Below are 25,465 nucleotides of genomic sequence, written 5' to 3' on the forward strand. Positions count from 1 at the left end.
CCTGTCCCCACCACAGGACCTTTGCCCCTGCTGATCCCCCTGGGGATCACCGTCTTCTCTCTACTACTCTGAATCCTGCCCTTCCAGGGCAGCTTTTCCTGATGGTCCTCCCCATTCACTCATGTCGCATCGTCCTGTCCTCCCTCTGCTCCCAGCACTAGTTACTATCTTCAGAGCATGGGCACCAGTCTCAGTTCTGCCGTTTTACTGGCTAGGTAACCTTGGACGGGTTATTTAACCTTTCTGCATCTCAGTTTTGTCATCTGAAAATGCGGGTGATAATAGTGCTGCTCCTACTTCACAGTGCATTGCTATGGAGCTTCACTGAGCTTCTGTACGGAAGGCACCAGTAGCCTGGGGTGGGGGCGCGCGGGTGGCTAGGCCCTGCCTTCAGCTCAGGTCATGATCGGTTAGGCCTCTGCCTTCAGCTCAGGTCATGATCCCAGGGTCCTGGGATGAAGCCTGGACCTGCTCCCTGCTCAGCAGGATGTCTGCTTCTCTCTCTCCCCTCCCTGTGTGTGCTTGCACCCTCTCTCTAGCTCTCACTCTCAAGTAAAGAAATAAAATCTTAAAAAAAAAATAGTGCCTGGTACATAGGAGCTATGTGATGAACACAAAATACGTGAATCTTCTCGTTGTCCAGTACTTAACTGGGTTTGACTCCAGAGACCAGGCCCACAGCCTCTGCCCGCAGGAGCGTATGGCCTGCCTGCACCACTTCCCCTGATGGCACACACATGCATTTGACTTGTAGCATTTTGCCTGGAGGTCACTCTTCCTCTTTGTTCTCATTTCTATCCTCCTGGCGCCCTGCTTCCTGCCTCAGGATCCCCAGCACCCACAGATCCTGCCTTTCCATGGCTTGAGAGAGAATAATAGCTAAAGGCCCAGCTCTCGGTTTCGCCATGTTCTGTGGATGTCAAAATCACTGGAACTGCCTGGTCCCCCCAAATCTGCTTGCTTTCTCCTTGCCTAGATTTCACTTCCTCTCAGAACTCCCTGACTTCCCAGGTTGTAGGCCCTGGAGTAGACCTTGGCTCACATTTTCCATCGCCTGGAACTGTCTACACTGCTACCTCCTCTCCCAGTCTGCATGTGCCATAGGGCCCTGGCGGTCTCTTTTGTCTTCTTTACATGGTATCCTCAACCCCCCAGTACCTTCTTACTGTTAACGAGTAGTGTTCTTTATGGCCATAATGAACTTGGGTAGAAGACATGGATCCATAAAGCAGGTAAATCAGGATACAGTGGTTTGCATCACAAAAGGTCTATTCACTTTATAAGAGGATTTTTTGCAGGGTTCCATTGAGTAGGAAGGAAGTCCAGGGGTATTGCTATTAAAACACATCTCTGTGGCCTTATGCACACAGAGACACATGCACATATACATAGACTTTCTTGAGTATGTGACAGTCATTGCAAGTGTTCAATGAGTAGCCTTTCAAATCTTGTGGCTCCACCATCCTTTATGCCCTTGGGGTCCTCTGCTGGGCCCTCTGCAGCTGGCTGGAAGATCGGGAAGGAGAGAGAGAAGAGCATCACTCAAGGGGCTTTCTTCTGGGTCTACCTGGAAATGGCACATATCACTTCCTGTCCCAAGGACTGGAACTCAGTTCCACAGCTGCACCAACTGCCAGGGAAACTGGGGAAAGTGGTCTAGCTGTGTGCCCAGGAGGAAAGGGAAAAGACGTTTTGGTGGACAAAGGGCAGTCTCTGCGCCTGGGAGCATACTGGAGCCAGGCGGCCTCTGTCTACCTGCAGAGGGTCCCAGTAGAAAGGAAAGGCACTGATTTTCTGTTTTGATTTTTGTAGACAAACACATGTGATCAAAATCTCTGTCAATGCCTTGAGTTCATCGAACAAATTTCCAAAGTGCAAGGACAGCTCTTTAGGATCCTCACCGCTGCAGCCCAAGAAGGTGAGAAGGGCCTGTGCTTTCCTGTCCGGCTCTCCCTTCTTTTACTTTGTTGTTTGTGCTTTCACACTGTGTGGCTGAACTTCTCTCCCTGCCCCGATTTGTGGGTTCTTTTAGGCGGTCATTATGATGGTGTGGAAATAATCAAATCGCGCCTACTGCCTTGGCTGGAAGCCTCCTTTACTGCAGCTTCCCTGGGAAAACCTGTTGACAGCAAGGTCCCCTCTCTGCAGGTAGGGATGCTCAAGGATCACCCTTGACTTTCAGCAACCCAATCTGGCTCCGGGAACATATCTAAGATATGGCTTTTACCCTACTGAGGGACTTTGCTCTACTTGGGGAACGGGGACACAGGTACACAAGGTGAGTTTCTGGGTGCAGTAGTATGTGGCACAACGGCTTGAGCTTTGTCTTCAGACAGACCTGCGTTCAACTCTCAGCTTTGTCTCTTTCCCAGGGTATGACCTGAGGCAAATCAGTGAACCTCTGCTTCCTCAGCTGTAAGAAGGCCCTGGTGATGTTCCACATCTGGGACATTGCCCACCCTAGGCACTAAATAGGAGCTTTGGAATGACAGAGTAGGCACACAGACACTTAGGGTACCATGGGGCCGCAGAAAGAGACCATGAGGTGAGGGAAAGCTCCATATTCTGAAAGAATGACGTGAAACTAATTTAAAACTTCTTTTTTTAAATATATTTTTGATTGAAGTTCGACTTGCCAACGTATAGTATAACACCCAGTGGAAACTTAGTTCTTAGAGACTGACAAAGAGTATCCTCACTTGCAGTTGATAGGGGGGTGATTTCTGTGCAATGGTGTCAGCTTTTAGACAGTTGAAGCCCAGACTGGAAGGAGAACACACACCTTGCTTAAGGCATTAACATCTCTAAACATTGGTAACCTTGATTTTAAACATTTATGTGGATTTACACGAATTCTTTTATAAAATTAAGGCACGTAGAGCAGTCATTTCTTAGCAGCATTAGGGGGCAGGGGCAGAAGGGTCCCCGCTTGGACGTCACAGGGCAAAATTCTGGTCACTCTTCTATGGTCCTGGGTAGGTTGTCTCACTTGCTGAGTGGAGTCAATGCTTTTGCTGACCCAATAGGGCCATTTTGAGAATTAAATGTGATAAATGTGCAGGAACAACTAACATAAGGTAAGTACTCCATAGACAGCAGTTGTTTCTAAGCAAATTTTTCTTCCCTGGGGATTTTCACATGCTGCTTAGATTTTTACCCTGTAGGTGCTATTCTGAGTATGAAGATATGGGATGATATTCCAATGGCTTTTAAAAAAATGATGTACCATAAAAAAATTGAGGTATCATTTACTTGCAGTGAAATCCATAGGCTGATGATATCCATGTAACCCACACCCTATTAATAAAACATTTCCATCTCTCCAGAGCATTTCCTGTGTCACTTCCCAGTCACCTATCCCTCCCCATCAGGCAACCACTCTTCTGAGTTTTATCATTCTAGATTAATTTTGCCTGCACTAGAACTGCCTATAAATGGAACTATGGATTTGCGTACTTTTTGTGCTAGTTTTTCTTTTGCTCAGTGCAATGTGTTGCAACCCATCATGCCATTTCATATATTCAAGACTATTTTTGATTTGTGTATCATTCCAGGACACATTTGATAAGGAGAAACATAAAGAGTCTGGTGTTCGGGATCAGGACATTCAACAATTAGATGCTGAGTTGAATTCAACTCGTAGTCAACTCAACCAGGTTCAAGACGAGTAAGAGGAATGCAAGTTATCTTTTTCCAAAAAGCACTGTTTGTTCTTAATTTTTAAGTTTAAAAGGAGAATAGTGACTCATGTAAAATGTAGACATCTGCAAATGACTACTGTGTGTGTGTATGTGTGTGTGTGTGTGAGAGAGAGAGAGAGAAAGAGAGAGAAAGAGAGAGCAGAGAGCAATGTCTTGACTCTGGGGATAAGATTTTTATATTATAATAGGATACCTAAGACCCTAGTCCCCTTGGCTCCATCCCTGGGGCTCCTTCTTCTCTAGAGGCCTATTATCAGCTTATATATATAAACAGGGGAATATTGTCACATGATAATCTATCTTTTGAAAGAAAAACAAGATGCAAAAGGGAGAGGGTTAAAGAAAGTCAGACAAAGAGTAAAATTAAGAAAAGAGAGCAAGAGTAAGATGAAGAGGCTGCATCCATCTGTCAGACGTGTTCATTTAGGGAGTATAGACGCTTGGCTGAGAAGTCAGACTCTTTAAAGAATGAGCGTTTCAAGATTTTGGAACAATTAGTAGATAGGAAAAGTTTTTTTTTTTTTTTAAAGTTAAGCAATGAAAAAAAAAAAAGTTAAGCAATGCCAGGCAGCAGCAGAGATCAAGGCAAAGCCAGGGTAGCAAGCTCAAGGAATCACTGCAAAGAAGTGCAAGCCTTGGGTTTGCACTTGAGGAAGGCAGACAACTGTGTATGAAACTGCAGTCAGCCGACCTCACCCAGACTCATCAATTGGGTGTTTCTCCATTTGGAGCCCTGCTCCATTGCTGACATGGATGGGGCAGCAAGGAATTCTTTAAGGACTTGTGATGGAATAGGGTGTGGCATGCTGCCGTGTTCTCTGATGAGATTTCCTTTTCAGGAAAACATAAAAGTAATAAACATTCCCTTCTCAAAATGCATACAACAGCTTTGTGCAGTGGCAGTACTATAGCCAAGGAGGTTTATCTGAGGCACGATGGTCGCTAATTCAAAATGCATACGATAAATACAAGTGTAAAGATGAAAATCACCTGTTATCTCATCCCTGCTAACATTTTGGTTGATTTTACTCCAGACATTTTTCTTTGTGTGTGCTTGCATGCACGTGTACATGAGCACACACACACACACACAAACACACACACACACACACACACACACACACAGGGTTACCTCCACACCCCTTGTGCATTTTCCAATTGGAACTGTTGTCAATGAGCAGTTTTATGGCTGCAACGGTCAAAATTTACCAATGTAATGTGCAAAAACTCTGAATTTCTACAACTGATTTCAACTAATTTCAGCTGCTTTGGAATGAGATGAGGAGGATGATTAAATTTACCACTTCTCTTCTGGTTTATTATAGGCCTTTACCTGTGAATATTCAGTTAATTCCAAGTTAAAACTTCTGTTGGGGGCGCTTTCTCTCCCTTCTCTCCAGGAGTCCCCTTGGCCCTCATCCTTCCTTAGACTGGCATCTGGAAGTAGAGGGATGCTTGCATGCTCATGAGGGATGGCTTGTGCTGGAAAAGGAGGGACTTTTGGTCTTGTTCTACCCTATGAGTTCTTATTGCCTTGTTTCCTCCTGGGCATTAGAGTTTTGTGCCAAGTAAGGGTTGCTGATTTGTGGCTTGTCTGGTTAAGTCTTCTGGAGAATTTGCTGGCAAGTGCTGCTGGCCAGGCCCTCCCATTTGCCACTGGCTGTGAGGCAGGGCTTCAAGACTTTGCTGGTTTTTTACTTCTATCAGCACCAAGAGGAGCCAGGAATTCCTACTTCCCTCTCTTATCATTATGGCTCTCTAAATACCCATAAGGAGCATCAGGGGTCAAGAAAACTATGACCACATGCTTTTAAAAAAGTTTTTTTCTTTGGAAATATTTTCCAACAGAAAATTTATAAGAATAGCGCTAAGAACACCCATAGACATGATCATTCACCCTATTCTCTTTATCATTTGTGTCTATATATACACCCCCTCCCACAGCCAAACCCTGTATATCTCATTTGAAAGTTGCACAGAGGAAGATATTTGCTCCTTTACTTCAGATTTCCTAGTTTGTTTTAACCCATCTGTGGCTTTTATTTTTTTAAGGCACCACAAATTGTGTTCTCTGTCCCCCATATTCTATGATAGCTAGATCTCTCTTTTCTCCTTACTCTACCAGCCTTTTGATCAGGATGCTACCTGCTGTGGAATGAATGGCCCACCAAGGAGATTCCCCATATCTAATCTTGTGGAGACCAGATTGGTTTTGGCTCAGTTTCAAATGCACAAATTCTAATACAGTGCTGAATGGGGACAGGTCTGTCTAAGTTTGATGAATCCTCAACAAAGGAAGACTTTTAGATTTTATACTTGGTCTCCAGTTATGGATTGCATATGTCTTCATTTCCTATATCCAATCTACTGGCAAATCCAGTTGAATCTACCTCCTAAACGTCTTCCACCCTTGTCCCTTTCTTTCTATTCGACCACCATCACCTTTGTTCAAGGCTCTGATACCAGTTGCCTTTCAATTGGCTACCCTGATTCCATTCTTGCTCGACTACAGTCCATTTTACACATAGAAATTTATAGTCAGACTCCTACTTAAAAACTGTTAGTGGACTCCTTTTACTGTTAGGGAAAAAAAATTCTAACCTCCTTACCAGGACTCTCCAGCCCTGTGTGATCTGGGCCTACTTTTCTCTCCGCCCTTGTCTCATGCCAGGCTCCCCTCATTTAGTCTGCGGTCCCCTTTCTCACCTTGAAGCCTTTGCCTGTGCTCTTTCAGAAAAATGGAAGTCTTTCTCTGGCTCTTTGCATGGCTGGTTCTTTATTATCTTTCAGGTGTCAGCGGAAATGTGGCTTTCTCAGAGTCTGTCCATGACCAGGTATATCAAAAGGTCTTTCCTTCCCTTCCAATAGTTCACAGTGATGTGAGAATGGCACTTACCACAATTTGAAACTGTAAAATATCAGTTGGCATGTTTCTGATCCACCAGACTGGAAGCCCCAAAGGGTTTCTGTCTTGTATTTGCTATTCTGACACTCTTGTATCTCCAGCACCCAACATTATGCCTGTCACATGGTATATTCTTAATGAATGAATAAATCTCTAATAAAAAATAAATAAAATATGTTAACTTGCTTAAAATAATGCTTGGCACACAGATGTACCTCCTTTTCTTCTCTCTCTATATCACTCAAGAGTGCCAAATTAGCACGTACATTTGGTTGTATGTATATGTGTTCATACATGTGTACCATGTCTTGGGAAAAAAAATAACTACTTTATTCCTGTTCATACTCTCCTTCCTTTCTTGGTCTGTTTGCTTCTTTTAATTTTTCTCTTGACAAAAACATTCATTTTTTCCCCCTCCATGTATCCTTTAAAAAACCTGTAACATATTCACCTTTGAATTAAATCACAGCAATTTCCTCTTAATCTCCAGTAAGTCCTATTATGAAGTTATTGCTACTTTGGCATTTTAAAAAAGACTTTAGATGTTTTGTTCATTCATTTCTTAGCTTAAAAAATATCTTCTGTGTTACAGGCACTGTCTTAGGTGCTGGGGAAAAACATGAATTAAAGAAAATTCTCACCCTTAAGTAGTTCACAGTGTGTTTGTAATGAGATTGTGTGAACCAAGTGTTGGAGGCACTCGGGAGAAGGGGAGACATAGTCGGATTGAGAGAGTCAGGGGTGGCATTTGTAGAAGAAAGCACTCACAGGATGTGTGGGCACTTGTTAGGTGGCGAGGAGAAGGGGGAGACCTGAAGGAACTTTGGGTAATCACAACACCTCTTGTACTGCCTGGTTGGCTGGAATCTGTGGGGACTTGGTAGGGATCCTGCTAGCCTCTTATTTCTCAATCTTCTTCACTGTCTAGGGAAGGACTCAAGTGTTGGGCCTTTGATTCTTCCATCTAAAAGGAAGGAAGAAGACAGGTGTTTAGATAGCAACTGCACTCTCTTAGCCTCAGGACAACTGTGATGGAAGAGCCTGGATAGTTAAGGAAGTAGGGTCCGAGAAGTCACGAAACCTTTGCCCACCCTATGATCTCTTGCTGGACTAGGGCAACTTGATTGGGAATCACTGCTCCATCCAATGTCATCCACGTACTTCCATTTCTTTTTAAATTTTAGATAGACCTAAAGAAATAATATGATTTGTTATGATTTACCTACAATGAAGAGAGTCCTTGAAGCTAGCAATGACCTAGCTATGTTGAAAAACTCAGGAAAATCATGCTCAATAAGTGGTGGCAGTCAGAGGCAGGAAGACATGAAATACTTGGTAGTCAAGTGTGCTTATGGAAGACTTTCCTTGTAGGTGGGCAAATAATTTTTTTTTTTTTTTATATTTAGGAAGCCTGGGAAAATTAAGTCAAATGCAACTCTATGGTGCAAAGTAATGAAACTACTGCAGAAAATGGTATTATATTGCAGAAAATGGAGATTTTATAGGGAGAGGCAGCTTGAGGATTTGGTGTGATTGGAGCAGATAAATTAGGAGGGGGAGATGAAGGAGAACAAGTTTCTTTGCCCTTTTCATTCTAATGTTAATAATTATTACATAGCCTTTTAATGGTAGTTGCTCTGTAATGTCTTTGTGTTAGACACTGAGAAAGAGTGCTAGCATGTTTTTGCATACAAGTGCGCCATAATATTTGCAATAGCATCTGATTGGATGCAGATGTCTCATAATTTGATCTTGTTTATGTTGAATTTATATCATATGCCAAAAGTTCCTGGGAGAACCTATGCCTTGATTTGGAAAGTCTGCCAATTTTGGAAAAAATCTGTCTTTAGTTATTGATTTCTCTTACAGTCTGGCTGAAACTGAAAAGACTCTTGAAGAAACCAAGAACAGATCGGCCATATCCCTTTTGGCTGCAGAGGAGGAAATAAATCAGCTAAGAAAGCAGTAAGAAAAAAAAAATGACAGGATTATTGTAGGCTGCTGATTGATCTTTGAATTTAGCTTTTTGGTGCTCCATTATAATATGAAAGAAGCTGTTCACAGAGAGGAAAGGCAGCAATATTTTTATTAATGTTTAATGTATTTTTTTCTTACTACAAAAACATTAGCTATCTACTATAGAACATTTTCAAAGTATAATAGAGTATAAAAAGAACCCAAAGACCCTCTCGTAATTCCAGAGCCAGTTACTGTTACCATTTTGCAATTTATTCCACCTGATACATTGAAAAATAGAGTGCTGCAAAATAGGCCTAAGTATACAATTTTAGATACCATCTTTTCACTTAACCTTGTTTTTTTCTATTGCTAAGAAAAAAATACTGCAAAATTTAGTTTTAAATAGATGCACCATGTTATACTATTTAGATATCTCCCTAATATTGAATATTTTTACCTTGGTATTGATTTTAAACATTGGAGATAACAACTGTGATAATTGTTGTGGCAGGTCTTAGTTTAAATTTCCGATTATTCTCTAACCATAAATTCCTAGAAGGAGAACATAAACACACGCTTTAAGGTTATACTTTCCTTGAATTTTTTAATTCAATGTATAGTTGACACTGAGTGTCCCACCAGTTTCAGATGTATAACATAGTGACTCGACAACTCTGTGCCTTATGCTAGGTCGCCACAAGTGTAGCTCCCATCTGTCACCCTTCAATGCTATTATAATGTCAGTGACTATATTCCCTATGCTGTGCCTTTTGTTCCTGTGACTTATTTATTTCAGATGTGGAAGCCTATACTTCCCTTTCCCCTTCACCCTCTTTTCTCATCTCCCACACTTCTTCTCTCTGACAGTACCACTTTGTTCTCTGTATTTATGGGTCTGTTTCTACTTGTTTGTTTATTCATTTGTTTTGCTTTTTTAAAATTTCACATATAAGTGAAGTCTTATCATATTTACCTTTCTCTTTCTGACTTATGTCACTTGGAATAATACCCTCTAGGTCTATCCATGTTGTCACAGAGGGCAAGATTTAGTTCTTTTTTAAGGCCGAGTAACATTCCATTGTATATGTGTGTGTGTATATCTAATGTGTGCATATATATATGTATGTATATATATACATGTGCATATATGTTTATATCATATCATATCACATCACACCACATATACATATACCACATCTTGATCCATTTATCTATCAATGGACATGGGTTGCTTCCATATCTTGGCTATTGTAGATAATGCTGCGATAAATATAGACGTGCATATATCTTTTCAAATTAGTGTTTTTGTTATCTTTAGGTAAATACCCAGTAGTGGAATTACTACATTTCAATATTTAATTTTTTGAGGAAATTCCATATTGTTTTCCACAGCGGCTGCACCAATTTACATTCCTACCAGCAGTGCACAAAGGTTCCCTTATCTCCATGTCCTTGCCAGCATTTGTTATTTCTTGTCTTTTTCATTCCAGCCAATCTGACAGGTATAAGGTGATATACCTTCCTTGATTTTAATTTTGATTTTTCCTCCCAAAAGCAAGTGGAGAGTTATATTAAAAAACACACACACACGAAGACCTTTTTTGCTGCCTTCACACATGTTCCATTGTTCTGATTTCTTTGGGAACACCACCACCAACATTGTAGCTGGGAGTAGTTTTCTGTTTTCCACTTCTATCTCCCCTCTCACCATCATTCTCTTTCTTTTTTACTCTTTTTATCTTTATTTGCATTTATTCTATACAGAATTTACTCCCAAACCAAGTTTCTGTTTCTTCAGTTTCTTCTAGGATATCTTTTTCTTCTGTGTAACTTCTCTTCTGGCTTAGGAACAGTCTGCTCTTTTCCAGTAAGGACCATCTCAATGTGGCTGGGAGAGCTCATGTATGGGTGAATCCGACCATGAGTCTCGTTAAGTTCTATGCCTCATCTTGGGGGCTTTGTACACCTGGATGGGCTCAAAGCCCAGAGAATCTCCATCTAAACCCTTCAGTTCAGTTCATTATTCTCTGCATTTTTAAGTATTAAAAATTCAGAACTCTTCTTGAGCCACCAGCCCAGTGTCTAGCCCAACTCTTTGGCCCGGGCACACCTGCCAGCTCCACCAGTGTAGTGATAGCATGGCACATGCTGCTTCTGCAAAGTGATATCTTCAGATACTTGGTGGCTTTTTGGAGATGCATGCCCTTAATGGCCTGGGCAGCTTCATGTGGGTTCCTAAAGTGAATATAAAGATCTGAACCTCTTGATTTGCATGATTTTGCAGGGTTTTCTGGGTCAAGTGACTAGCGAACCATTTTCAGAGGTCACCCCAGGCTGCTTAGGAGAAGAACTCTCACTGTCATGTTCATGTCTTATTTCCTACTTGATAGACCTTCTCAATTTCTTTGATCCTATAATTTGATGATTTCCTGTAGTAGCGATTCTGTTCTTTACTGTTTGCAGTGCAGCTTTTAATTCTGCTATTGCATCGTTAGCTTCTCTGTGTCCTCCTTAATCTTAGTCCTTATTTTTTCATCTTATATCATTGTCCTTTTCATCACAGCACTTTCTCTTTGTGTGGCTTTGCTGTTTTAGGGAGTCACACCTTTTTGTATCTTTTAGGGAGTCATACCTTTTTGTATCTTTACAAGGATGACAATTTTATTTCCGAAGCTTTCTTTCTAGAATACATTATTTTTATAAATTCACCCTTCCACTTCTGTATTGTCATTTCCTCCCATATTCCATCTGTCCAGAGAATCCAAGAGCTAGGAGATTGCTTCTCTGGCCAGCTTCTGGACCTCGGTTTTGAAGGCCAAATGCTTCCAGAGTTCTATGCAGTTAAGATCAGCCTAATAGAAACCAGGATGACTATAGGCCCACTCTGCTTTTGCTAGAGGATCTGCATACATATTCCTTTTTCAGAAGCCTTCTTCTCTTTTTTCTTTCTTTTTTAAAAAATATTTTATTGGGGATCCCTGGGTGGCGCAGCGGTTTAGTGCCTGCCTTTGGCCCAGGGCGCGATCCTGGAGACCCGGGATCAAATCCCACGTCGGGCTCCTGGTGCATGGAGCCTGCTTCTCCCTCTGCCTGTGTCTCTGCCTCTCTCTCTCTCTCTCTCTGTGTGACTATCATAAATAAATACAAAAAATTTTTTTTAAATAAAAAAAATAATTAAAAAATATTTTATTTATTTATGATAATATTTATTCATGAGAGACACACAGAGAGAGGGAGAGACATAGGCAGAGGGAGAAGCAGGCTCCCACAGGGAGCTCAATGTGGGACTCCATCTGGGATCACAAGCTGAACCAAAGGCAGATGCTCAACCACTGAGCCGTCCAGGTGCCCCCTGGAGCCTTTTTTGCATGCAAGCTGCAGACATGGGTGGCATTCTGACCCTGGCAATCTGCTCCTTTCTGATTTGTGTTGGTTGCTTGTGAGTTTTCCAGCGCAGTAACGGCATTGCTAAGTAGAGTAGCCTCTGTTACCACATATGCCAGTTGTTGCTATTACCTTTCCTCCATTCTTCCCTCTTTCTCTTTTCTTTCCTCCTTAATTTTTGTTTTCTGCCCAGGCTTAAATCTCTTCAAGCCCAGGAGGACTCCCGCCACAGAAGCACAGAGCATAAAAGTGTGGAGCTGCGGGGTGCAGAGCCTCGAGCCTCAGAGCCGAGGACCTCAGAGCAGAGGAAGTTGGACCAGCGAAACATCGACAAGAGGAACCCAGACCAGCGGACTGAAGTGATTTTTGATTATGAGAAACAGCTCCGAACCCTGAAGGACGAGATAGCTGTTTTGTCTGCTGAAAAATCTGTGCTTCAAGGAAGGTCTGACAAATGCTTACAGATCTTTTCATTTCAGTTCCTTTCAGTAGTGGTAAAAGCGTGGCTTGGAAAAAAAGTGAAATGACATCCTGAATCCAAACCCCCACAATAGTTGAATTGTAGAGGGATTATTTTCTCTAACTGCACCCTTCTAGAGAGAGAAAATACTTCTGCTTGGGCACTAATTAATTTGGGGCTGACGTGGAAGTACAAGGAATGAAACTGAGAGCTAGGCAAGAGGAGAGGACGGTTCTTTGGCTCGAGAGCAGATCTGGGTGCACCTGTCATGCATGCGCCATAGCCATGCTGAGAGAATATTCCATAATATGAGGGTCCTGTTCTCTGAGGCCTGGGAGTCCTCTCTCTGGGATGGCCACCTGTCATTTTACTTCCTGTATCTCATTTCGTTTGATGGAGCGTGTAGTGTTCTCGTGACATCTCTTTCTACGGATGGACAGAAGGTTAAGACAGGTCGTTCGGAGTTAAGTGAGGACAGAGCAGGATGTTTCTCTTGGAGCATTTTCCTTGCTCTTTTTACCCACCACCTCCCTCAGCCCCACAGCATGCCCTGATCCAAGCTATCAAAGCCACCCCCACACCTGGTCCCCAATTCCCCTACATGCCACGTTGGCCTTTCTTGGTTTTGGGAGTCACTCTGGCACGTTGTGCTGGTACCAGCTTGTCCTGGCTCCCAAGGACCGATTCTGTGCAAGTCTGCCTAATTCTGAGTTCAGTGTGATGTCACATTAATAGCTGGAAATTGGCCCTGGTGGCAGTATTTTGTGCACCCTGGAAATTGTCAAACCACAATTGTATTACTGTTTGCTCCATAGTTTCTTCTATACCTCCCTCCTTGGGGGCCCAGTGCCCTTTTTTGTTTAAAAAAATATTTATTTATTCATTAGAGACACAGAGACAGAGGGAGAAGCAGGCTCCCTATAGGAAGCCTGATGCGGGGCTCGATCCCTGGACCCCGGGATCATGACCTGAGCCAAAGGAAGACGGTCAACCACTGAGCCACCCAGGCGCCCCGTCCATTGCCTTTGATGCCGTTCATTGATACCCTGCTTTACATTCACCCAGTACTTGCACATCTATTCTTAGCTCCACTCCCACCCAGAAATAGGGCGAACACATTGTGGGTGAGAATTTAGGCTTTGGAGAGGCGAGCCAACGGTGCCACTGCGATAGAAGGAGAACGTAGATCTTTCTCATTGTTCAGTGGTCATCCTGTTTAGACCATATGGCCCGTGATCTGTTCGTACCCCTAAGGCTGGGGTAAGAAGTCAACTGATCTCTTTAACGCTGGCCCTCGCTAGCAGTGCCACTTTACTTGGGGACCCTATTGACTCTTCTGAGCCTCAGAGCTCCGCAGCCCTAACAGGGCCAGCGATCAATGTTGAGCTCTCAGGGCCGCTGAAAGAATAACCTGGTGCCAGTTCCCCAAGCTTATTTAGAGTATCTGACCGCAAATGTACTGGAGGCTTGGCGGAGAGGTCTGGGGGGCACCTGCTTCCCCTGCACGGCTGATGGGCATCACTGGCAGTTCGGGTGGCCGGGGAGGAGGGAGAAGCGCATCAGCCTGCCTCTCCCGCCGGTTCTTGCCAACAGGTCAGCCAGGAGCCGGACGCCCAGCCCTGCCCCTCGCAGCCGCAGCCACAGCCAGAGCCGCAGCCGGTCCACCAGCCCCTCCACCGCCGTGGCCAAGATCAGGACCCCGTCCCCGAATCATGCCAAACTGTCCAGTGTGGCCCGCAAGGCTGCCCTCCTGTCCCGCTTCAGCGACGCCTACTCCCAGGCCCGCCTGGATGCGCAGTGCCTGCTGCGGCGCTGCATCGACAAGGCCGAGACAGTGCAGAGGATCATCTACATCGCCACTGTGGTAGGTGACACCTGTGCTGCGGGCAGACAGCGCTTGGGTGACCCGAGCAGTACAGCCGGGAGGGACCCGTTGACCCTGAGGTCGCAGAGGGAGGAGGGGGGATTTCCATCTGCTTCCTTCCTTGCCTCTTGGCTTCTTTGCTTCTTCCTTCCTTCCATTACAAATATTTGGGATGAACAGTTACTCACAATCAAGAACAACTCGTGTCTATGAATATTTGTATCGACCAAACATTTGTCATAGCAGATGAATCCATAAGTATAGGATTATCTCAAATGCCTGTATCCTATGTTGATTTGTGCTGCACCCTCCAATGTGTGCATACGTACACTATTGAGATGGTGCAGCTTAGGGCTATCGTTTGATTGCTATTTCCTCTCATTCTCCAAAACCTCAGAAGGCTGTGCTTGTGTTAACTCTTCTGTTTATTTAAGTAGGAGTAGTTACTAAAACTGCTAGTACATCGGCTCCTTGAGTATGGCAGGTTGAAGATGCTCATATATAATCCTTAATTCTCAAAGCCAAAGATATTTGTTTTGTGAGTACCGTACTGAGATACGAAGGGTCCGTTATGAGACACGAGAACAATCCATATTTATTTATTTTTATTTTTTAATCAATCAATCAATCATTTATTTATTTAACAATCCATATTTAAAAACAAAACAAAACCCACTGGGATGAGAACAGAATTATCAGAGCCTTCTGAACTTTATCCTGTAGTATTCATTTATTTCAGGGGTCAGCAGACTAGGACCCATGGGCCAGAGCTTGTCCTGGCCTGTATTTCTAAGAAAAATCCCGCCTGAGAGCTAAGAATATAAGAATGGCTTTACATTTTTAAATGGTTGTCAAAAAAAAATGTGACAAGAGACTGTATGTATTTTAGGCAAGACTGAGACATTTATTCTCTGGCTCTTTGCGAAAAGAGTTTGCCAACCCTGGTTTATCTCATTAAGAGGTCGGCTAAGGTTCTGTGAGCTTAAGGGGCATGTCTTTCATGTGTAACTGAGTTTCCTTGGTGCCTACTATATAACAGACATTTAATAAATGCTTGTTGAATTAATATATGCCAGGGAACATGCCAGATGCTTGATAAGTGTCTTTGTATAACATAAACACTGATAATTTCATTTCTGGACCAGTAAGATGACATTGCTGTAGGATCATAGTATCAACCAGCACTTTTATTATTATTTTTTAAAGATTTACTTATTTGAGAGAGAGAAAGAGAGAGAGAGAGAGAGAGAGAGAGAGAGAGAGCAAGCATGGGGAAGGGCAGAGAAAGAGGGAGAGAAGCAAACTCCACTAAGCGTGGAGCCCCACACGGGACCCGATCCCACGACCCTGAGATCATGACCTGAGCCAAAATTAAGAGTCTGATGCTTGACTGACTGAGCCATGCAGGTGCTCCTAACCAGCACTTTTTAAGTGTTGATGCAACCACAGATGATCTGTTTCCTTGAACCTCTGCACTGTCCTGCCTCCCCCACTCAGGATTAGCAGAACAATGAGCAAATGTCTTGAAATTAGTGAACATGCATAGTTGTATATGTATTTATGTACTTTTCAAAATTGAGATCTGCGTTTTCTCCCAGATTAAAATTAGTTTTGACCAACCGTATTTAGTGTTCAGAAGACCCATGCGATGTTGAATTTTTGGTGAGTAGTCTTTCTTCATTCCTTGCCTCAGACCTCTTCCGTCCTCTTCTTCTACCTAATACATTTGCTGCATTTTTACCTGCAGGAGGCATTCCATGTAGCTAAAATGGCATTTAGACATTTCAAGATCCGTGTGAGGAAATCGTTGACACCATCTCTGGCGGGGTCGAATAACTTTGAGGATGCCGTCTTGGATTATATCATTTGTCATCTTGATCTATATGATTCCCAAAGCAGTGTTAACGTAAGTGCTGGGACTGGTTTGCTGCTACTCCTCTTTACGTGGAATACTAATAATTCAGAAATCCCATGCTCGGCATTTCTTGTATGTAATGGGATAGCAGAAAGGAGGAGCATCCAATTGACTTTGTATAAGCAGTCATTAATGGATATTTCTTAGACATTTTATGGGGAACCTTTATTATTTTTAGATGGTTTTTAAAATAAATTTATTTTTCATTGGTGTTCAATTTGTCAACATACAGAATAACACCCAGTGCTCATCCCGTCAAGTGCCCACCTCAGATGGGTTCTTAAGATTGGAGATAGAATGCCATAGTGCTTAAGAGCAATGGCTTGAGGGACAATATAGATTTGCATCCTGGCTGTGCCACTTACTAGCTATGTGACCTTGCACATTTACTTAACCTTTGTGCTTTAGTTTTCCAGTCTTTAATTTTTTTTAATTTTTAGATTTTACTTATTTATTTACTTGAGAGACAGAGAGTGTGGGTGAGCATGAGCCGGGAGAGGGGAAGAGGAGAAGAGAGGCAGACCCCCCACCAAGCAGGGAACCTGATGTGGGGCTGGATCCCAGGACTGTGGCATCATGACCTGAGCCGAAGGCAGATGCTTAACCAACTGAGCCACCCAGGCGCCCCAGTTTTCCAGTCTTTAGATGGGAGCAACAATGGTCATGACCCCACAGAGTTCCTATACTTGCCTAGAATAGAAAAAATGAGGAAATAATAAATAAAAGCCACTAAGGGTGTTTGCTTTAGTTTTGGGGGGAGACTCTCTTGGCTTTTAGCATGCCATTTGTCCCCTGCATCATCTTTCCTACTTTCCCATCAGTGAGTCTTTCGCTTCAGCACATGTGTGGCTTTTCTAGTTTATGATATTCTGACCCATTTGCTCTTCCCCACCACTCACCGGTCATAACCCCCTTTGGGTGTCAGAGCTTCTTGTCACAGGTTGGTAACAAGGCGATGCCATCTTTTTGTTTTTCAGGATGTAATCCGAGCCATGAATGTCAATCCCAAGATTTCATTTCCTCCTGAAGTTGACTTTTGTCTCCTCAGTGACTTCATCCAGGAGATATGCTGCATTGCTTTTGCAATGCAGACTTTAGACCCACCCCTAGATATCGCATTTGGGGCAGATGGAGAAATTTTTAATGATTGCAAGTAAGAGACAAGATCAGAAGCTAAGGTGGTTTTTTTTTTTTTTTTTTTTTTTTTAAATAAATGATCTTTGCTCTCTTTTCTGGAAACAATTTAGGGAAAAGAACTCTAGGTGGGGAAATCAACAGAAAGGACCTGGCTTCCAGGGCCTGCTCTATACTTCTCTACCACAGGCCAGCCTGGGGTCACTTTCTTTCTCAGTCAAATGTGATTCAGAGGTGATGTTATCATTTTCATTGAATACATTGGTCTTGGGGAGAACTAATGAATGCCTGGAGCCTGTCTAGAACACTTGTTAAAAAGATGCTACCTACCCACAAATGTGTATTACTTTTTATTGGTTTCTACTGCATTATTTAGACCATGTTTCTCAAAGTATGGCATATAGATCACTTGTGTCAGAATTACTCAAATCTTGTTAAAAAGGCAGGTTCCTGGATCACACTCTATGATATTTTATGCAGTAGGTCTGGGGTGGGGCTCAAGAATCTGCCATTTAACAAACACCTAGGTGTTCCTTATCACACAAGCATTTGAGAATGTGTGCTCTAGACTCTCTAGGACCATTAGATTTCTATCAACTTTTACATGGTAAGTGTTTCCTTTATGAATTAGAAGAAATTAATTTAAAACATTTTACTGAAATTTTATGGGATCTCATGATACAGCTAGAGATGATTGGGAAGAGGGCAAGCTAGTGGTTAAGAACACTCTGAGGCTTGAGGCTCTGGTATCAGGCTGCTTGGGTTCAAATCCCAGCTTTACCGCCAATTAGCTCTGTAACTCGGGGCATGCTATTTAATTTGTCTGTTGCTTAGTTCCCTCTTTGTCAGATGGGGGAAATAATGATACCTGTTTCCTAGGGCTGGAGAGGGTCAGTTGACTTCATTCAGATAAAGTACTTAGACCCTGCTTGGCATGTAGTGAGCTCTCAGGAAATGTTAGCTTTTGGTGTTTGTTCAGTCTGTAGAGTTAATGGGGCGGTGACCCAGTACCCTACAAGCTATTGATGACAGAGACTACATAACTTTCTTTTGCTTATCCAATTCACACTGATGGTGTTTCCAATTGCCTTTTAGCTTGCCATATTTTCCTGCCATTGCCCTGTTTCTATTTTCTTTCAGATCATTGCTCCTAACGTGTCCACTCATGGAAGAGCTGGCATTCAAACATTACACTGCAATTGATCTTTTTGACTTATTTACAGAACATGTTATCTTATTCCCTCTTCCTTTATTCCTTTCTCCTTTGTAGAAGGCATAGAACCCCTCAGAAATGTGTGACCACTTTAGTTTATGGAACCTGCACATTTCACAGAGGGCCTGTGAAGGCATCCTGCTTCCATGACTTTAATCAGATGTAACCTGTTGCTTCTTGGGGCACTCTGTAGCCTGTACATCTGGAAGACTGCAGAGCTGAATCTAGAGTTCCTAATGATGACTATTTGGTTCTACTTTGAGGACTTCACAAAACAACTTTAATGCTTTTTTTTTTTTTTTTTAAACCCTGGCACCCTTTCATGTATTTGAAGCAATTATTCAGATCTTCCTTCTTCTGGCTTCATGGCTTTGGGTTTTTCTATGTAAAGGGGATTTGAGACTTCTTGATAGATCAGTTTCTTTGGCCTGTGCTCCATGCTCTTCTGAGTATTCCTTTTTAAGTGTCCACACTGAGTGTAGTCCCCTGCTTTGAACTGAGCAGCTTAGAGAGACCAATACTCTTGCCATTCTTATTCTCCATTAATCCAGCTAATTTGTACCAGTGTTTTCTGTGTTTTTTTTCAGATGTATAACACTGTTGTTGATTGTTTTGAATTCAACTGAAACCTGTTATTTTTACTTGTGCTTGTGTGATTAAGCCTTTATCACCTCTATCTGTGCAATTATACACTTTTTAGACTCAATTTTAGGACCTCATATGTATCCACATATGTTGTATCCTATTAGATTCAGTTTATTGTTCTTGTCTGTTGAGCTATTTTTTTTGAAACTGTCATTTGTTTCTTCTTTCCTACTCATCCCTAGCCTTTGAGTGATTTTTCTATAGTTCACACAGATCATTGATGAACATGTTACTCAGAAAAAGATTGAGAGAGAGCACCTTCATTCAAGGTCTTATTGACTCACTAATTATTTCACTTTGGATAAGATCATTGAACCAGTTTCTGATCGACCTACTTAAGTCAATCATCCACCTTTTTTTCTATTATTTTGCCCATAAAGATAGCATATGAAGTCTTTCAGGATGCCTATAGGACTTCAGATGGTCTCCATCTTACGTGTTTCCCTGAACTGTAACTTATTTTTTAATTCTTAAAAAAGATTTTATTTGTTTATTCATGAGAGACACACACATACGGGGGGGGGGGGGCGGCGCAGAGACACAGGCAGAGGGAGAAGCAGGTTCCATGCAGGGAGCCTGATGTGGGACTCGATCCTGGTACTACGGGATCACTCCCTGAGCTGAAGGCAGACGCTCAACTGCTGAGCCACCCAGGTTTCCTGAACTGTAACTTGTAATTCTGAGAAGGAAAGGACCGAGTTTTGTCTGACATGACTTGTTCTATGTTAGTCCATGTTAGGTCCGTGTTATCATTGGTTCCTATTCTAAGAGCCCAGAATCATGTCTTTAATAACACAATCAGGATCCATACTTATCTAGTCTGAGTGTAATAAAAAATGAAAATTTACACTGATGTCCTCCTCTTATGCTATATCAATTCCTTAATGTCTCTTTTTTGTTCTTTTGTGTGTTTAAAATAGGTACCGTCGCAGCTATGACTCTGACTTCACTGCTCCCTTGGTCTTCTATCATGTGTGGCCTGCTCTCATGGAGAATGACTGTGTCATTATGAAGGGAGAAGCTGTCACCAAGAGAGGGGCTTTTGTACGGTGGCCTTGCATAGTGACAATTCATCCCCAGTGTTTGATTCACAAGTTCGAGAACATTTATAAACCCAGAGATTCTATAGAGGAAGTCTAAAGACTTGCTTGATAACGTTTCATACAAAGGAGAGGAGAGGGACTTGCTGGGAAAAAGAGATTCTTTTCTTTGATTCTTCCATGATTCTTCATAATTTTGGGGCATTAACTTCTTTGTTGGCTTTATTTATAAGATGGAACTAGCCATATTTGCTTCCTCCATCTTAGAAATATGCTATTATAAGGGCAAACCTCCTTGAGCTCATCTTATTGGCAGCCCTCTATGATTCTAAGCATTTGGAAGTGATCAATGAACTTTCAGGATACAATTGGCCAAATTTTTACTGACAAATTCCATTTTGGGAAATGAGGAATTTGCTCTGTTTTTCTCTCCTTGGTATGATGTGTTTTGAACATGGTAAAATTTAGGCAGCCTTCAAAACGGACTGTATGTATGAAAGTCTATTACTGTGTGTTGTGGTGGGGGTTGGGCGGCCATGGGGGCTTGAATATTCTGTATAATATACACAATGGGGTTTTTATCCTGCCCTTCCTAGAAATAATTAAGAGAATTCTGAAGGGAAGTTCTTCAGTCCAGTGCAAAGCCACCATCTGGCTGGTCTCAGTTCCTGTTCTCTTTGAGAAAATAGGAAAGTGCTTCAATGGCAAACATTTCACACATGTAAGGGAGTACAGGACCAGCATATTTTAAAAGAACTTAAGAGTTTTTTCAGATTAAACATCCCACTATAGTGAACAGTATCTCAATAAAATATTTTGTGCTGTGAAAGTTGAACCCACAGAAATCAGGTTGGGTTGCTATGACAGCCACACATTGTCTATGATGAATGGGCTCGGAAAACATGCTTCTTGCTCCTGCAACTATCACTTTCTGTTAAGAAATTGAAATTGTAGAGTCTCTGTAGTGCAATTCGGCAGGGAGAGAGAGGAAATAGCCACTATTCATGTATTCTACGTCAAATAGGCATTTTAACGTCCTTCTTCCTCTCCTTAAGCATATTGCCAACATTTTTCCCAGCTTAAACTCCCAAGACAAAATGTGAAAAACCTAAAAGGAAGTACTTGGAATAAAGGAAAAAACTGAATGAAGGGAAATTTGTAAGAAGGATTTTGCAAGTAAAATCTCATTATAGTGAATCTAGTTTTTTATTCACTTATTTATTCACTCCCTTCCTCAGTCATTAATTCATTTCATTCAACAATATTTATTTATTCAATTGTTATATGTGACCCAAGCATATATAGTTTAGGTGCTGGGGATTCAGCAATGAACAAAAGAGATCCAAATCCCTGCTCTCAGGGGGCTTACATTCTCTGACACTTGCATGCTTGAATGTGATTTCTAACAATTTATTCATCAAAACAATATTCTAGCACCAAGAATTTGAATATTCCAAAGCTGTTGCAATGGGAAGTGCCCTTAAAATTATTGTCAAATATTGGGCAGCTGTAAGAAATGAAGAGTGTGTCCCATGGTGATTGATGCCCAGTAATGGGCAAGTGTAGTCATATCAGCAAAACCTCTTGGTCTGTGGGATATGCATATTGTTTTAAGCCATGTGAACTTTCACAAACTACTATTTCTCTTTTTTTTTTTAGTGGAATTCAGTGCGATCTGTAAGTCGATGTCGAAGCAGGAGTTTAAGTCCCATCTGCCCCCGTAGCCGTATTGGTTTAAGCACGGTATATATCTAATAATTTTACACAAAGCATCTTGTAGTTGACACTTCTATCTCCAGTAGTCACCTATAAAAGAGGTGATTATAGGTCTATACGTAGAAAGAGAACCTGTTGCAATAACCCCAAACTGATTTTTATGCTTCCTTGGGCTAAAGAATTTATCATTCTAGGAAGAAGGGAGTAAAAGTTGTGTTTTTCTTACTTACTTCAAAGAATAATAATAGACTTTGCATATTTTGTAGTTTTATTTTTGTTTTGGAATGAAAATGGGCAACAGATCTAGTTTTCTGAATGGAGAATGGGAGTGATCTAAACACAGATCCTTGGTTCCTCTTCAACTTATTTCATGAATTTGGAGAAATTGCTCAAATGGTCTGGATTTCAATACTGTATATAGGGCATTGCAGGTATTAATTTTCCTCCACACTTCAAAGTAGGAAGAACAACATTGGGCTCCTTGTGTATGAGTTCTTGGGAGAATTATTAATACCTCTGTCAAAAAAATAGCAGCCAAAACTTCTAAAAACCAAAAACATTATTATGATTCACCACTGTTGATTTATTCAACAAATAATATTTAGTCAATGCCTTTTGAATACCGGGCTGGACCAAGACACCTGGACACCAGATAGACTAACAATTTGCTGTTCCTTCAAATAAAAATTCATTATATATTTGTTCAATCTTGTTTTAGGGAGACTGGTGGAGGAGAATCACACCTGACAGGGTTCCACTTCTCTGAAATTATTTCTAGTAATGCAGCTCTAGCTATAAACTTCTGAAACTCCTTCTGTAAAACAAAACCAAAACCAACTGCCCCCCACCTTCCATTAATAAGATCTACTTTTCTGAGTTTAGTGAGCACCTATTACTTCAGCATGATCTTTATCAACTATTCCTTCCTTTTCTGATGGATGCTAGATTTGGAGGGGGGACACAACAATGATGAAAACATGGTCTCTTCCTTGAATGGTTTTCCATACAGGAAGATCAATATGATTTAAACCAAGTAACTGAGTGCAGTATATGCCACCATCCATACCAGATGCGCGAAGGACTAGAGCCAGGCGAGGAGGTAGGGATTCTTTCTGGACTTGTAGTGAGGTGGGCGAGTTGGTACTAGATCTAGCTTTTTAGAATGCGTGGAATTTCAATGAGCTGGGAAACTGAGAAGGAATATCCAGAAAAAGGAAATGGCCTGAGAATCGAAAAGGCATGTATCTGACACAGATCTTTTGCTCTTGGCAATTTTAATATAACTCACTTATCCATATTCATGAATAAGTATTTACAGTGGATAGAAGCAAAAGGATAGAGCATTTAATGGACTTATAAGTAAAAAAGGAAATCTTGAGAATTTTATCCTGGAAGAATCACAATCTCCTTATTCTAAGAGGACATGGCTTATCAAAAACCAATATCAGACACCTATCGTGCTTACAGACGTGGCAAATTTTTCCTCTGGACTCTCACTGGGTGGCTTGTTGGTGGACAGTATCCCTCACATAAAGCCCTTATGCATGTTTCCCACCCCTCCTTTCTCTTTCCTGCTTTGTGCCTAAGGAGAACCAAATAATTTCAACTTTAGATGAGAATAAAATATATTCTTTTTTTTTTTTTTTTTTAAAGAAAGTAGGCTCCATGTCCAATGTGGAGCTTGAACTCGTGAACCTGAGATCAAGAGTCACATGCTTTATCAACTGAGCCAGGCAGGCGCCCCTAAAATACATTATTAGTGGTGAGACTGTTGCCAACTTTGTCCCTTTCCACCATCCTCTCCTTACAATGACTGGGTACACCTGGAAAATAAAATAAAAATATTTATAGTTAGTCTGATTTTGGCATTTGAGGTCTTGATGCATCCAGAACAGCTTTTCATCTTTGTTAGTGTCTATTTATATAAAGTTTTTGAAAGCTCAGAGCAAGAATATTGCTTCTAGTCACTTATTTCTGAGCTGTAACACGTTTATAAGTATAGGTGGTGGCTTTTGCTTAGTGAAAGCAAATGTGAGATTTGGAAAGTGATTCTTTCCTGGCTTCCCAGTGACCCTCCTTAATAGGACAGGGTTTCGGACACATGACAGGATTCATATAAGAATCTGATAGAGAGTATTTGATCATTTTAGCTTGAATTAGTTCATTGTACTACCACTAATAATTACTTTCTGGAAAGCATTGAATTCAGTATGGCCACTGTGCATCCAATCTCAAAGTCTTCAGGCACCATTAAAACAAACAAACAAACAAACAAACAAACAAAAACACTTAGGCCACTGAGCCCAGATTTTAATGAATGACATAATTTAAACCAAATTGAGTGCCCACATACTTCAGGGCATATAAAAGGAATTGAATTGTTCTGCCTTAGATGTGATGTCATCATTCCAGAGTGCCTCAGAACAAATAGCTAAGTGGTTTTAGAATAAAATGTCACAGGGATTCATTCTTTGAGCTTCCCCTACTGTGTCATTCACATTACTCTTTTATATTTTCCAGATATCTCGAAGCCGGAGCCCTTCTCCAATAAGATGTGGATTGCCAAGTAAGTGGGATGCTTTAGCTGGAACAAATTTTCTGCATTTTAATGCTCTTTTTAGCACTCAGCACTGGGGACCAAAATGAATGTTTTGCCTCCCAGGGAACTCATCTCTAACTTCCATCTCACACCTTTCATTTCTGGGCCTTCTCATTGATGCATGGCAAGTCCCATGGGTGACCCAGGAGGAGCCTCCACTTGAGAGGCTTTATCCCTATAAACCCAGCTTGACCACCCTAGTTTCATTTAGGTCCTTCCAAAAGAAAGGCTAAGAAAGTGACCATAAACCCAAACTGTCTGTTTTTCTCCCTAGGGTTTTAAGGCCACCCGACATGTTCCTTTGCCACAGTACATCTGCAACAGCCAACTTTCCCAGCATCTCTATCTCCTCTGCCTGCCTCAGAACTCACTTAAGATAATGTGAAAACGCAATTCTGTGTATCACTCCACACAGAGAGTTAAATGTTTTGGCTTAGCGTGCTTGTAACTTCAGACATATTGCATTTTATTTTATTTTATAGATACAAATTCCATTAATTTGATAAAAACGATTGCATAGGTGTTTAGGATCATATTCATTTGAAGCAAAGTCCATCACAGAGGTTCAGGGTTTTAATCTTCAGAGACTAGGGCTTTTTAGGGCAACCATACAAACTAAAGTGGAAGATCTTTACCATGTGGGGTTCAAAAGACAGAGCCAGTTTAGTTTACAGATTGGTCATAAATATTGTAATTGCTGGTATGGGCTTAAGGCTAGAAAATGATGTTGAGTGTTTTAATTTTCTTTTGTTTGGAGGACAGCTCTAATCCTAGGCTGGGGAATTTGTGGTAGCAGTGACTTCAGGCTACAGGTAGATGGCGATGATTGCAGAGATTATAGATCATGGGCTTGCTTGTCTTTTCCTACTTTGTGGATGCCCAGTTTGATTTTAGTTGGGTTCCAATGCCAAAGCTACTTACCTGCGAGAA

At 41.6% G+C, this 25,465-nt stretch overlaps 1 protein-coding gene across 1 annotated transcript in view; it reads left to right on the forward strand.

The window, feature by feature from the left end:
• SPATA18 (spermatogenesis associated 18) overlaps positions 1-25,005 on the forward strand; it is a 36,305-nt gene extending 11,300 nt beyond the window's left edge. The window contains exons 2-13 of the mRNA XM_041726656.1: positions 1,813-1,918; positions 2,033-2,148; positions 3,555-3,667; positions 8,476-8,571; positions 12,143-12,394; positions 14,003-14,273; positions 16,021-16,179; positions 17,166-17,341; positions 20,101-20,224; positions 21,880-21,963; positions 24,457-24,502; positions 24,810-25,005. Coding sequence (XP_041582590.1) covers positions 1,813-1,918; positions 2,033-2,148; positions 3,555-3,667; positions 8,476-8,571; positions 12,143-12,394; positions 14,003-14,273; positions 16,021-16,179; positions 17,166-17,341; positions 20,101-20,224; positions 21,880-21,963; positions 24,457-24,502; positions 24,810-24,817 — 1,551 coding nt within the window. The 3' untranslated portion in view covers positions 24,818-25,005. The remainder of the gene's footprint in view (positions 1-1,812; positions 1,919-2,032; positions 2,149-3,554; positions 3,668-8,475; positions 8,572-12,142; positions 12,395-14,002; positions 14,274-16,020; positions 16,180-17,165; positions 17,342-20,100; positions 20,225-21,879; positions 21,964-24,456; positions 24,503-24,809) is intronic.
• Positions 25,006-25,465: the final 460 nt, after the last annotated feature.

The sequence above is a fragment of the Vulpes lagopus genome, chromosome 12 (genome assembly GCF_018345385.1).
Source record: "Vulpes lagopus strain Blue_001 chromosome 12, ASM1834538v1, whole genome shotgun sequence".
Lineage (NCBI taxonomy): Eukaryota > Metazoa > Chordata > Mammalia > Carnivora > Canidae > Vulpes > Vulpes lagopus.